The following is a 14,840-nucleotide window of genomic DNA, read 5'->3' on the forward strand; positions in this document are numbered from 1 at the left end:
CTCAGTGGTAGAGCGCTCACCTCACATGTGTGAAGCACTAGGTTCAATCCTCAGCACCACATAAAAATAAATAAATAAATAAATAAATAAAGGTATTGTGTCTGTCTACAATTAAAAATATATTAAAAAAAAAAAAAAGCAGGAAGGGGGCTAGGGTTGTACCTCAGTTGGTAGGGTGTTTGCCTTGCATGTGTGAGGCACTGGTTTCAATCCTCAGAACCACATTTAAATAAATAAATCAAATAAACATATGTGTATGCATGTGTGTGTATGTGTGTGTGTCTGTGTGTGTATGTGTGTATATATATATAAAGAACCAGGAATATCACAACTTGAATGAAGACAATCCAAAGATATCAACAGAGATGACATAGATGTTAGAATTATCCAACAAGGATTTAAAATCAGTAAAAAATGCTTTAATGAGCAATTATACATACATTTGAAACAAATGAAACAATAGTAAGTATCAGCAAACAGAAAACATAAAGAAGAACCAAATAGAAATTTGAGAACTGAAACTAATAACTCAGTGAATGGACTCAATAGCAACATGAACAAAACAGAGGAAAGAACCAGTGATCCTGAAAATAACTATAAAAATTACCCAATCTGAAGAACAGAGAAAATAGGTTGAAAACAATGAACAGGGCCTCAGAAACCGGTGAGACAATGATAAATGATCCCGTATGTGTCATTGGAGTTGCAGAGGAAAGAAAAAGGAGTAAAGCTGAAAAATTTTCTTAAAAAAATTACAACTTGGTGCTGGGGGTTTAGCTCAGTGGTTGAGCACTTGCCTGGCAGCACAGTATCCCACAACATCAGTTATAACTTTACAGAGTCCTGTGTTCAATCCCCAGCACCAAATAAGAAAAAGAAAAAAGTGCCTCATAATTTTCCAAATTCAGCAAAAAACATAAACCTATAGATTCAAGAAGCTGACAGAACTGTTGGTGAACCCAAATAAATCATGATAAAACCCATCATAATCAAACCTATGAAAAATAATGACAAAGAAAAAACTTGAAAGCAGTGAGAGATACAACATCCTACCTAAAAGAGAAAAACAATTCAAACTGGACTTCCACAATCATCTAAAAGTAAAAAAGCAGAACAGTGTCAGAAGAGGTCTACTAAACAAAGCTTAAATATCCTAGAGTAGCTGGCAGATTTCTCATCAGAAAACAAGGAAGCCAAAAGGAAGTAGTGACCCAATATTTTCAAATGCTACAAGAAAAGATGTGTTACCCCAGAAATATCTGGCAAAAATATAATTCAAAAAAGAAGGGAGCTGGGTACAGTGGCACATGCCTGTAACCCTAGCAGCTCAGTAGACTGAGGCAAGAGGATTGTGAGTTCAGAGCCAGCCTCAGCAATTCAGCAAGGCTCTAAGCAACTCAGCAAGAACCCTGTCTCTAAATAAAATGTAAAAAAGGGCTGGGGATGTGGCTCAGTGCTTGATCATGTCAAGAGTATAAACCCTGGTACCAAAAAAAAAAAGAAGAAAAAGAAGGAAAAAGAGCCAGGCATGGTAGAGAACACCCATAATCCCAGCAACTAGGGAGGCTGAGACAGGAGGAATAAAAGTTCAAAGTCAGTCTCAGCAACCTAGCAAGGCCCTAAGCAATTTAGTAAGACTCTTGTCTCAAAATAAATTTAAAAGGCTATGCTGGGGTATAGCATAATTCAGTAGTAAAGTGCCTCTAGGTTCAGTGCCCAATACCAAGGGGGACAAAAGGGAAAATCAGGGCACACAATGGTTCATACTTGGGAGGCAGAAGCAGAAGAATTATAAAACTAGAGGCCAGCCTTGGTAATTTAGCAAGACCCAGTCTCAACATAAAAAATAAAAAGGGCTGGGGATAGGACTCAGTCAGGGATAGGACCCAGTCTCAACATAAAAAATAAAAAGGACTGGGGATAGAATGCCTCTGGGTTCAATCCTCACTACAAACACACAAAAAAAGCAAGAGATCAAAAGACATTCTCAGATAAAGTGAAACTAAGAATTTGTGTTAGAAGACCCATCATAAAAAAATGTAAAGCTCTCAAAATAGAAGAAATTATTGCTTAAAAAGGATTCTGGAACATTAGGAAGACAGAAAAATGGAAAGAGTAAAAATAAGGGTTATGCAATGGGGACGTGGCTCAATGGTAAAATGCTTGCATAGCATGTGCAAGGTCACAGGTTCAATCCCCAGCATCACAAATATTTAAGTAGTTTAATACATAAAGCAAAAATTCTAACACTGTCTGATGTGGTTCCTCGGTCTTCTCAAACAGGAGATAGAATACCCTAAGTGAAATTTTAAAAACAAAACAATAAGTAAAACTGAATTAAACAAATCAACAAAATGAAAAAATGATAAAGGACAAATTTCCTAGTTTTGGTGTTGTACTATAGTTTTATAAAATTTAACTACTGGGAGGAATTAGGTGAAGGGTACACAGTACATCATTGTATTACCTTTGTGTCTTCTAGTGAACCTAAAATTATTTCAAAATAAAATTGATGGTAATGGGCTAGGGATATAGCTCAGTTGGTAGAGTGCTTGCCTCGCATGTACAAGACCCTGGGTTCAATCCCCTGCACACACACAAAAAAACACAAAATTAATGGTAAACTGGTGCATGCCTATAATCCCAGCAACTTGGGAGGATAAAGCAGGAGAATGCTAAGTTTGAGGTCCACTTCAATCAGCAAATTCAAAGCCAGTCTAGGCAACTTAACAAGACCCTATCTCAAAATAAAAATCACAAAAGGTCAGTGGTAAAGCGCTGGGTTCAATCTTTACTATCACCAAAAAAAAAAAAAAAAAAAAAGACAAATATGTAATATCAAACTCTATAAAAAGTCATGGTATCATTATAGGTCTATGAAGATAAATTAAAGCATGATTAACATCTACTAAAAAATTTGTGCCAATTTTTGAATACTTGAAATTTTATAAGACATTAAAAAAATGAAGGTTTTTTTTTTTTTAATTATTATGTTTAACCTTTTAAGTCCGTAATTCTGCTTCTAGGAATAAATCATAAGGAAATGATGGGCACAGGGGCACACGCCTGTAATCCCAGCAGCTAGGGAGGCTGAGGCAGGAGGATCATGAGTTCAAAGCCAGCCTTCGTAATTTATGGAGGCCCTGGACAACTCAGTGAGACCCTGTCTCTAAATAAAATACAAAAAGGGATAGGGATATGGCTTAGTGCTTAAGCATCCCTGGGTTCGTTCAATCCCTGGTACAAAAAAAAATTATAAGGAAAAAAATCTTTGTATTTTCACATACAAAGGTTAAGAGCAAATACTGGAACAATCTAAATGCCCAACAATAGGGAAAATGAAACAGAAAATGTACCATTTTTTAAATAGTATTTGCCCTCAATCAGTCATGTTGAGACATCACTCTCACTCTATGTGCACACACACTTTTTTTTTTAATATTTACTTTTTTTAGTTTTAGGTGGACATAATATCTTTTTTATTTATTTTTTTTATTTTTTTTAATGTGGTGCTGAGAATCGAACCCAGTGCCTTACGCATGCTAGGCGAACACGCTACCACTTGAGCCACATCCCCAGCCCCACACTTACTTCTTGATAGAGTTTTGGACACTCTGGATGAAAGCGCAGAGCCCGAAGAAACAGTTGCCTGGCACTTTCAGAAGATAAGCGATCTTCCATTTCCCATTTGGCTGCCATAATCCACAAAGCTATAAATGATAAAACACCAGACTTGCATTTCAGTAAATTAATCAAGTTAGGCAAGAAACTACCAGTGCTCCAAACTGAATACTCAAATGAAAAAAAAAATTTTTTTTAATCTTACCAAAAAGGAAAAGGCAAAGACAGAGGGAATTTCTCACTGCAAAGTTTTGTTGTTCTATCTAAAGTTAGAAAGAATAGCCAGATAGAGTGGCACATGCCAGTAATCCCAGCTACTCAGGAGACTGAGGAAGAATGATTACAATTTAGAAGCCAGCTTGGGCAACCTTGCAAGAGTTTGTCTCAAAATACAAAATAAAAAGAACTGGAAATTTACAGCTCAATGGTAGCGTGCTCTTGAGTTCAATCCCAAGTACCGCAAAAATAAATATATAAACAAAATTAGAAAAAGTATTCTAAGCAAAGAAGTAAATGCTAATATATTCATCCTGAATGTGGGATACAGAAGGGCCTATGACCAAATTTAATAAGCTCTAAAGGTACGATTGTTGTAAGTCACAAATTTTAAAGGTGTTAAAAGTTGGGGAAAAGTTTGTATTTTAGAATCAACAAATTAATATATTTTGTACTCTTCTCTACATTTAGAATAGAACATAATTTTTTTAAAAAAATTTTGTTGTTTTTCTTCATGGGAAATTAACCCCAAGTTACTACTCCAACTATTTCCCTACAGATTTAATAAAGGTTAACCATCATACCAAGCAAGGCTGATCCTGATAAAAAATGACCCGTGGCTGCTATCCATATGGACTTTGTAGGAAGGCCACAAATGGTGGCGAGCCATTGCTTTGAGATTTCTTGAGCATGTAACTCCTGAAATTGGGCATGGACCGTCCTGGGATCTCATCATTAGTTCTTCCACTTAGGAAGTTCTTCTACCCACTCCTGTGGTCTCTTCACCTTACAAATGAACTCTCACTTTGAGGACCAGAGACTGGACCTCCAAACTGATAAGAGCACTTTGCTGAAAAAAAATGCCACAAGTTGTCTTCTGTCTCTGAGCAAGCAGGTGACAAATGTAGCCTATTGTACAGTACAAAATGTCTGCTTGTGCGTAATACCCTGAGAACTGGTACAGGAGCACCTCCAGTACAGAATAACACACCATCCACTCCTTACTCACAAGAAAAGTCTTTCTCTTATAAAACATGAGTACCTACTCTATGCCAGTCAACATTCTAAAATCTGTGTTAATATTTTCCCCTTTAAACTGAAATCCCTCACATTTCACTGCCTCCAAATTAAATGTCCCTCAAAGGATTGTACAGATTTTATTTTCCATCAACTAAAAAGAAACATAATCCTTCTTGTCCACAGATAGAACACCTGGTATAGTAACTATCAGTACACAGTAGCCAGAGATAAACTAAGAGGCAGCTTCAGGAATAAAAACTGCTGCAGCCAATTGCCTAATAAGCTTAAGTCCTCAAGATAATTTCTCTTAAGTTCATCAAGCACAATAAGTTCCAAATGACTTTAGTCTAAATAAAATACAGAAAAAGAACACGAGAAGGACTTCACCATACCTGGCTTATTTGAATGAATAGCCAACATGGCAGAGAATACCTTGCTAAGTTGAGCTTTGGTAGCCTGTAAAAAGAGGAAGAAATTTTTCTATTTCCTGCACAGAGATATCATCACTATTAATCTATAAACAGTATCTGCTGAACCCTTACCAACTATAAATTTAATAGGGCAAGATCTTGCTAGGGACATATCAATAAGTAAAGATACATTCATTTTCTTCTTAAACTACTAAACATACACATTCTAAATTTATAATGTTTTAAGGTTTTTGTGAATATGCACAAAAATCATTTTTTTCAACTGATGTGGAAGCAAGTTAAATAGACATTCAGATATACAAGAGTTACAATGAAGTACAGCTTCAGCCTTCTGGGGTTCTTTTCCCATTTGTTAATCCTACACCTTTGGGGAAAATATGGAGCTCAGTAATAAGTAAGAAGTTTAAAAGGTAGACAAATAGAAAGTAAAAGAGGAGCAAGACTTTGCTTTACTCACCCATTTCTTACAAAACACAACATAGGACAGCCAAAGTTGAACATCATCCTACAAGAAAAGCAATGCAGTAAGCTGCCTTGATCTTTATATATAATACATTTTTGCAATAATTAACTTTATTGGAAACAGGAGAATTTCAGAAGATCCAATGTATTAAGCACATTCTTCAGTCCTTGAAACTCTTCCCTCACTGAGATCTTGGATTTCTTAACCATATTGAGTGAGATTCTCCCCTTCCACCCATCATGCTCCAAAACAAAACAAGTTGTCCATCCAATTTGTTCAATGCAGTTCTGAAATGGCCTCAAGTATAGAAATACAAAGTTTATCATTCCCAGGAATCCAAAGTACTTCCAATGAAACATGCCCATTCCCAGGCCGAACTTGAAGAATATCAAGTTACTGAGCTCCAGATAGCACCTAATCATTTATCTTCCACCTCCACGACTTCAATGCTCTTCACTTAAGAAATACATCCAAACATCTCCCAGGTAATTTTATCATTTTTAATGTATCAAATAACACTGTTTTTAGCACCTTCCTCAAAGAAAAACAAGAAGGTATAAAGACCGGCACAGTTGCATACACCTATAACCCCAGCAACTCAGGAGGTAAGAGATGAGACCACAAGTTTGAGGCTACTCTCAGCAACTTAGTAAAACCCTTCTCAAAATAAACAATAAAATGGGTTAAGGATGTAGCTTAAAGTGACCCTGGGTTCAATCCCCAGTATCAAAAGAAGGTTTAAGAGATCAATTTCTTTCTCTATTTTTTGGTACCAGGAATTGAACCCAGAGGTGCTTAACCACTGAGTCACGTCCCCAGCTCTTTTTTGTTTTATTTTGAGACAGGGTCTCACTGAGTTGCTTAGGGCCTCACTACATTGCTGAGGCTGGCCTTTGAACTGGTGATCCTCCTGTCTTAGACTCTGAGTCACTGGGATTATAGGCATGTGCCAGTGCACCCAGCTGAGAATGCTTCCATCAGTAATACCATCATTAGAGGGCTGGGGATATAGCTCAGTTGGATAGTGCTTGCCTCACAAGCACAAGGCCCTGGGTTCAGTCCTCAGCACCACAATAATAATAATAATAATAATAATAATAATGCCATCATTAGAATAAATATTAAGACACTCAAGTTAAGTTGGGCACAGTTGCACACACCTGTAATCCCAGTGGCTCAGGAGGCTGAGACAGGAGGATGGCGAGTTCAAAGTCAGCCTTAGCAAAAAGCAAGGTGCTAAGCAACCCAGCGAGAGACCCTGTCTCTAAATCAAATACAAAACAGGGCTAGGGATGTGGCTCAGTGGCCAAGAGGCCCTGGATTCAATCCCTGGTACCTCCCCCCCAAAAAAGGACACCCAAGTAAAGACTGGAGAACAATTCATTGGAATATTCAACTCAGTTAGATATAATACACATCTTCAAAGCTCTTAGAGTCAAGGATGCATTTATCACATACTTTCCACTTTGCTGAAGCACGTCGGAAGACACCTTGTATCCGGTGAACAATAGAATGCTCAATCTCATCCTTCTTAAATGAATATTTAATGCGCTGAAAGGGGACATAAAAAACAAAGCCTCAGTTTACTCACATTTACAAAGTTACTACTTGAGCATTTAACAGTATTAGTGAAGACAGCAAATAATTACAAATATCCAGTTTAGTCTAGGCACATTAAACAATTTTATCAACATTACCTGTTGCCCAAACATAAGCTCTAGCTAGGCAGCCACACTACTTAATTCTGTATTTTTTCCAATTTCAAAAAAATCATCAACTTACTGTTCTTCTTCTCTGGATCAATTCCAAAAGATTAATTTCATACTGGGAAAGAAAACATACACACAAAAAAAGGAGAAAAAAATTATAACCTTTTAAATATAGGAAATACATTAAAATTATGAAAGATAAAATATCAAAGAAACATGAAAATGTAAAATAGAAAAATTTTGCTATCAATGAAAATAATTTGTAATGAAAAGTCTATAATTCACTGAAAATTAATTTAACTTTATTAAAATGAATTTTCACGGGTGTGGTTGTATACACCTGTAATCCCAATTACTTGGGAGGCTGAGACTGGGAGGATCACAAGTTCGAGACCAACTAGTGAGACACTGTCTCAAAATTTAAAAAATTAAAAAAGCTGGGGAATGTAGCTCATTTAGCACCTCTGGGCAAATTCCCAATACTTCCAAAAAAAAAAAAAAAACACTTGTAAGTCTGAGCTGACATATAAGTAAAGCAGATAAAGAGGTTGTACTAGCTGAAACAGGTGTGACAAGCCTAATGGGCTTCTCCAACCACCACCTCTAAAATACCACTTACAAATCCCAAAGATCTCAGAAAAGCACGATTGTATAATCACTCTCTAAGCCACAACTGGAAAAATACTAGAGAAGAGAGCTGAGAATCTCACAAGACTGAAAGTTCATTTAAAAACTGTTTTACCTGGAGCTAGGGATATAGCTCAGTGGTAGAACACTTGCCTAGCCTGAGTGAGACACTATATTCAAATTCCAAAAGAGGGGGAAAAAAAACTTTGAGAAAAATATTTCAAGCACAAAAAATCCCATGCAACTATCACACAGTAACACCAAAGCCTATATTTGCTTCAAGTACTCTTCAAAAATGTTTCAACTGGGAATAGTGGTGCACTCCTATAATCCCAACAGCTCAGGAGGCTGAGGAAGGAGGATCACAAGTTTAAAGCCAGTCTCAGCAATTTAGCAAGGCCATAAGCAACTTAGTAAGACCCTATCTCAAAATAAAAAATAAAAAGGGCTGGGGATGTGGCTCAGGGGTAAAGGGTCCCTGGGTTCAAATCCCCAGTACCAAAAAAGAAATAGAACATTTCAAATAAACATAAAGCCCCCTATGTACTAATCTTTGATTCCATTCTCACTCTCCAGAACTAGCAACTATCCTTAGTTTATCACTTCCAAGAATGATCCTGAACTTCATTATAATGCTTTTTTTTTTTTTGGATACTAGGAACTGAACTTGGAGGCATTTTACCAATGATGTATTTCCCAGCCATTTTTATTTTAAGACAGAGTCTTGCTAAATTGCTCAAGCTGGTCTCAAACTTGTCATTCTCTTGCCTCAGCCTCCCAAATCACTGAGATTACAGGCATGTGCCATGGCACCCAGCTATAATGCTTTAACTGTCTATAAGTGATATCACGCTGCGTTCATCACTCCATATTTTTTTTCAACATGACTTATGTGTGTGTGCTCATGAACATGTGGTGAAGATAGAATCCAGGGCCTTGTACATGTTAGCCAAGCTGTCTACCACTGAGACCAGACCTCAAAATGACTTCAGGTATATCCTTGTACAAACCCAAAATTCAAGGTCATGTTATATAATATTCCATGTTCAATGTGGAATTTGCCTTTTTTCTTGCTGTTCCATAATCTGTTTCTAATTTTTCTCTATTACAAAAAGCTGCTATTTATATTCTTGTACATATCTTCTTATGAATACAGGAACTTTTCTCCAGAGTATACACTATTTACCAACACTAACATGCAATCATGAGGCAATGACTTTTCTCCATTTAAACTGATTCCCTATACACCACTGGACTGGATCAGTGCCATGTACAAAGCAGGCCCCTCAATATTTACTCTATAAATGAATAAATGAAATTGCTGGATCACAGGTATATGCATTTCAATTTTATGGATCATTAAAACCTGCACTCAAAAGGGATTGTACCAATTATTTTTAAAATGTTTACTATTGTGATGAACATAAGGCAGACTATGCCCTGGTCTTAATTTATTTATCTGATTACTAATGAGGCTTGCATTGTTTCCTAAGTTTAACTATGAAATGATGTTCTCCCTTTGGGAATTGCGTGTTAACAAGATCTGCCCACTTTTCTTTGTGGTCCTTTGTTACTTTCTCTTTTTTTCTCTTTAGTTGTAGTTGGACACAATACCTTTATTCTATTTATTTATTTTTATGTGGTGCTGAGGATCAAAACCCAGCACCTCACACATGCTAGGCAAGTGCTCTACCGCTGAGCCACAGCCACAGCCCATGTTACTTTTTCTTGATTTGTAATTATTCACATGTACGTATGTCATTTTTACTATATGTCTTATGAATATTTTCTCCCACTTTGTGGCTTACCTTTTCACATTAATTGTGGTATATTTTTTTGCATAGACTATTTTATTGTTTTTAACATCTCCTCTCAAAATGAGCTGTGTTTTCATAGTCTCCTCTATTTTATCTTTCCCTACCTAAACTCATTCTTTCATAGATTTTGTAAAATACTCAAGTTTTCTCCCACATTAAAACTTTCAATTCAGGCTGAGGATGTGGCTCAAGTGGTAGCGCGCTCGCCTGGCATGTGCACAGATCTGGGTTCGATCCTCAGCACCACATACAAATAAAGATGTGTCCGCTGAAAAATTAATAAATATTAAAAAAATTCTCTCTCTCTCTCTTAAAAAAAAAAAAAAAAGAACTTTCTAAAAATGCCATTTGTGGGCTGAGGAATGTGGCTCAAGCGGTAGCGCAATCGCCTGGCATGCGTGCGGCCCGGTTCGATCCTCAGCACCACATACAAAGATGTTATGTCCACCGAAAACTAAAATAAATATTTAAAAATTTTTAAAATAAATTAATTAATTAAATAAATAAAAATGCCATTTGTACCAGCCACAATGGTGCATGCCTGTAATCCCAGTGACTTAGGTGGCTAAAGCAGGAGGATTACAAGTTCAAGGCCAAACTCAGCAATTTAGGGAGGCCCTAAGCAACACAGCAAGACCCTGTCTCAAAAAATAAAAGGGGTAAGGGATGCATTTGTGGTTCAGTGGTAAAGTGTTGCCTAGCATGTGTGAGGCACTGGGTCCAATCCTCATAAAAATAAATAAATAAAAATAAAATAAATATAAAAATAAATAAAATAAAGGTATTGTATCCATCTACAATTAGAAATTTTTTAAAAAGGGGGGGAATGTAGCTCAGTGGGAAAGCATTGCTGGGTTCAATTCCCAATACCAAAAAATAAATAAATGTCACTTACAAATTTATACAACTGTGTGCAGGCAAGAAAATATATATATATAAGAATGTACAGGTAGGTGCATATGTATGTGTGTATACTTTTTATTGTGCTTATTTCAGTTATACTCTCTGAAACTAATCCAACTAATCCACAGGTAGCTCAAGTATTTAAAGAGTGAGATCATTTGTCACACATCTCCTTAAGCATCTCTAGTGCTTTCAATGACTGCTCCAATAACAAGGTTTCCAAATTTGTTGCCTTTGAACCAACCTCTTTAAGAGTCCTTCTTAAAATGTAGTCTTGAGGCTGGGGATATGGCTCAAGTAGTAGCGCACTCACCTGTCATGTGTGAGGCACTGGGTTCAATCCTCAGCACCACATAAAAATAAAATTAAAGATATTGTGTCCACCTAAAGCTAAAAAACAAATATTTTAAAAATAAAAAATAATTTAAAAAAATGTAGTCTTGAGCCTAATACAATACTACAGATATGGACTGATTAGCAAAACACATTATCTTTCAAGTCAACATGTTTTCAGTGTCTACTTGCCAATGTCCTTTGCAATTTTACCCAGCACACTATTTTTGTCAATCTTGTTCGGTTATAGTGTTGATATAATATGCTCTTGACTTTTTGGGGGGACACTACTAATAATCAAACCTAGGGCCTTGTGTGCATGCTACACAAATACACTTACTACTGGGCAACATTCCCAGCCCCCATGGCTTATTCTGAATTAGCAATGTACTACAAACCCTAGGACCACTCCAAAACAAAACAACATTCTCAGCTAAGTCTCATGTAGTATTGTTCAACTATTTGTTTTTTTGTAATCAATCTCAATTTTTTTTAATATTTATTTTTTAGTTTTAGGTGGACACAATATCTTTATTTTATTTTTATGTGGTGCGGAGAATTGAACCCAGTGCCTCATGCATGCTAGGCTAGCGCTCTTCCTCTGAGCCACAACCCCAGCCCTTCAATCTCAAATTTTTAAGTCCTATAACATTTCATCGTTTTTGTGTGTGGTTCTGGGGATTGAACCCAGGAGTGTTCTACCACTGAGCTACATCCCCACTTCTTAGTCTTTTTTTTTTTTTTTTTTTTTAATTTTGAGGCAGGGTCTCACTGAATTTCCCAGGCTGGCCTTGAACTTGTGATCCTCCTGCCTCAGCCTCCTGAGTTGCTGGGATCACAGGTGTTCACCATTACACCAAAATAAACATTTTGTCTTATTTATTCTTTCTGAATCCTGATTCTGTCATCTGACATAGCAGCTATTCTCCCCCATCTAAAAAGTGATTTGGCCTATATGTCTTATCTTCAAACTTTCTACCTATTTAGAAAATGGAAGTAATCACTGGGCACAGTGGCACATGCCTATATTCCCAATACCTCAGGAGGCTAAGGCAGGAGGATCACAAGTTCAAAGCCAGCCTCACCATCTCAGCAAGACCCTGTCTCAAAATAAAAAATAAAAAAGGGCTGGGATATAGCTCTAGGTGGTTAAGTGTCCCTGAGTTCAATTCGTGGTACCAAGAAAAAAAGAAAGAAAGGGAGGGAGGGAAGGAAGAAGTTCCTGTCTCAAAATAAAAAATAAAAAGGGCTGGCAATGTGCGTCAGTGGTAGAATGTCCCTAGGTTCAATCCCAAGTACCAAAAAAAAAAAAAAGAATTTTGCCACATACTTCTTTATAAATTGACATACTTAGACTTTCTGGCTATCCACTATCATCACATTCACATCCCTGTCTTGCCTGCTAAGAGATAGATCTCTTGCTGAAATCCTGATACATATTGTCTCTGATCTACTAACTCAATAGAAAGAAAGAGAGAAGAAAAAAAGTTCAGTTTCGCTAGGACTAAAGCCTCAGCAGATGATACAACTCTCAATAATCACCTCTAATTCTGTTCAAAAATATCGATCTAATTGCAATTCTGGAATTTGGCAAAAAACTAATGTTAATCTCACCATTCTCTAATTGACTTAAAATTTGTAAGGAGATTAAAAAATAAGGAAATTATTCACTTACTTGAATATAATTGATAAAGTCTTCCTTAAAAAGGGCTCTTCGCTGTATTTTGTATTCTAGATCAGAAGCCTTCTTAATGATAGCCCTGAAGAGAAAATTATTTAAACTGCAACACTTCAAAAAAATAAAACTTAAGTAACTTTAGGTTTCAAAGAATTTTTTTTAATTACCTTGGATATATTTAAGACACATATTAACCAAAACATAATTCCCATATACAATTTTCTTTCACAGGCAAATAATATCTTACACAATTACTTCTGTATTTCTAAGATTAGGATATATTTTAAAATTTTCAGGATAGCCATCATAATTGATTGCCAGGGTATTTGATATTCCTACAAGCAAAACTAATGTTAAATGTTTTATGCTATTTACATATAGTATTAATAAAGACTTATTTTCCTCTAAATTAAGGTTATTAGGTGTTTATTTCTTGTAGACCAGAATTAAACCCAGGGGCTTACACATGCTAGGCAAGGATTCTGCCAAGAAGCTACATCCTAGCCCTCCACACTTAGGTTTTTATAATAATCAAATGTCTATACTAAAATCCTCTTATTCCTATATGTTCAATGTGTAAAATTTTTTTAGAAAACTGTATTGTCTCTATCTAAAAAGGCTTATTACTATTACGGATCTATGGGAGAAGAGTCACCATTCCTTAATTAAGGACTACATGTACAACATGTGTATATTAGGAAAATTTAATGCAAGGTGTGCAGAATATTTACGTTTAGTAATAACATTTCCTGAACACTAAGAGTCCCCAATGCTATATTCTGTTTCATTAAAAAATACTTTGATTCCCAGTCACATGACTGCATCCAGAGTCATTGTCTACCAAAGAAATAGTCATGGAAAACCACTAAAACTGCTAGAAGTAATTAACAGATTATTGAATGCCAATCTGTGTGTCAGGCGCTGTGGCTAGGATTGGGAGTACATAGGAAACGAAATCAAATGATCCCCCTCTGCCAAGTCTTCCACTCCCGGGCTCTTGCAGCACTCTGCTGACATCTCTACAGAAGTACATTCTACACACCGATTTAAACTGTAACCGAAATGTTTAATTTGCCTGAAATTCTCCCACCATCCAAAATGCCTTCCGGTTTATCACCTTTATATCCCCAAAACCCTGCTCCATGAAGGGCTGTCAGTATACCCGGCGGGTAAATGGACCGACGGAACACCTTGTAAAGTATAAGAATTTAATTCTGGTCATCCCCAAAGCCCGGCACTGGGTTTATACCACGTTAGGAAAAATAAACACAAACCAAAGCATCTCCAGCCCGGTCCGGGCCATACGCACGCCCAACCTCCCCTCTTCCCGCTCCAGCCCTTCCCTTTCCCACCCCGCTCACTTAATCTCCGCACGACTGAATAGTCCAACGCGCTCCAGCTGTTCCAATTCCGGGATTCGATCTTCTATGCGTTCCTGGATTATCTCCGCCATGAGGTCTGCACCGTACGGCCCGGCAGGAAAAATTCAGCAGGCAACAGGCGCAGGAAGCACCCACCTTCTAGTCTCCAGTCCCAACCTTAAAGCCCGCACGTACTGACGAAACGTGCTCCCTACGTCCCGCCTCTTCCGCTTCCGCCGTTGGAAAAGATCCTTCGCCTCTTGGGGCCGCTGTCACCCCCTTGTGGCTTACGGTGGAATTGCAGCGAGAGACCCCCGCGGTCTTGGGCAGGACTCAAGCGGAGGGGCGGGGCGAGGCTGGAGGTGGGACCCCATGCGCGCGCAGCCAGACTCCGGCAGGGATTGAAAAAAGCGCCTCCGGGTCTGGATGATTTACCTGGCGACAGCCCCGCGGGTGCAGAATATTGTCTAGTTTTAACGTGCTCCCATCCCATGGCCCTACTTCCCAACACCAAGATCCTGAAAAATAATTTTTTAAAAAGCTCATAGAGGAAGATATTATGTAAAGGACGTAAACATTTCAAAAAAATCAGTCATGGAAATCGTAGGGGCTGCTAAGGCTGACCCCGCCACCCAAAAGACTTAGTCCTAGCTTTCTGCTA

General features: G+C 37.4%; 1 protein-coding gene across 2 annotated transcripts in view; it reads right to left on the reverse strand.

The window, feature by feature from the left end:
* Utp6 (UTP6 small subunit processome component) overlaps window positions 1–14,377 on the reverse strand; it is a 35,027-nt gene extending 20,650 nt beyond the window's left edge. For both annotated transcript variants that reach the window (XM_077800784.1, XM_077800785.1), the window contains exons 1-7: window positions 14,180–14,377; window positions 12,816–12,900; window positions 7,534–7,575; window positions 7,210–7,302; window positions 5,746–5,793; window positions 5,250–5,313; window positions 3,592–3,710 (exon numbers count right to left, since the gene is read on the reverse strand). In XM_077800784.1, the coding sequence (XP_077656910.1) occupies window positions 3,592–3,710; window positions 5,250–5,313; window positions 5,746–5,793; window positions 7,210–7,302; window positions 7,534–7,575; window positions 12,816–12,900; window positions 14,180–14,271 (543 nt within the window). In that variant the 5' untranslated portion in view covers window positions 14,272–14,377. The remainder of the gene's footprint in view (window positions 1–3,591; window positions 3,711–5,249; window positions 5,314–5,745; window positions 5,794–7,209; window positions 7,303–7,533; window positions 7,576–12,815; window positions 12,901–14,179) is intronic.
* Window positions 14,378–14,840: the final 463 nt, after the last annotated feature.

The sequence above is a fragment of the Urocitellus parryii genome, chromosome 7 (assembly GCF_045843805.1).
Source record: "Urocitellus parryii isolate mUroPar1 chromosome 7, mUroPar1.hap1, whole genome shotgun sequence".
In the NCBI taxonomy this organism is placed as follows: Eukaryota; Metazoa; Chordata; class Mammalia; order Rodentia; family Sciuridae; genus Urocitellus; species Urocitellus parryii.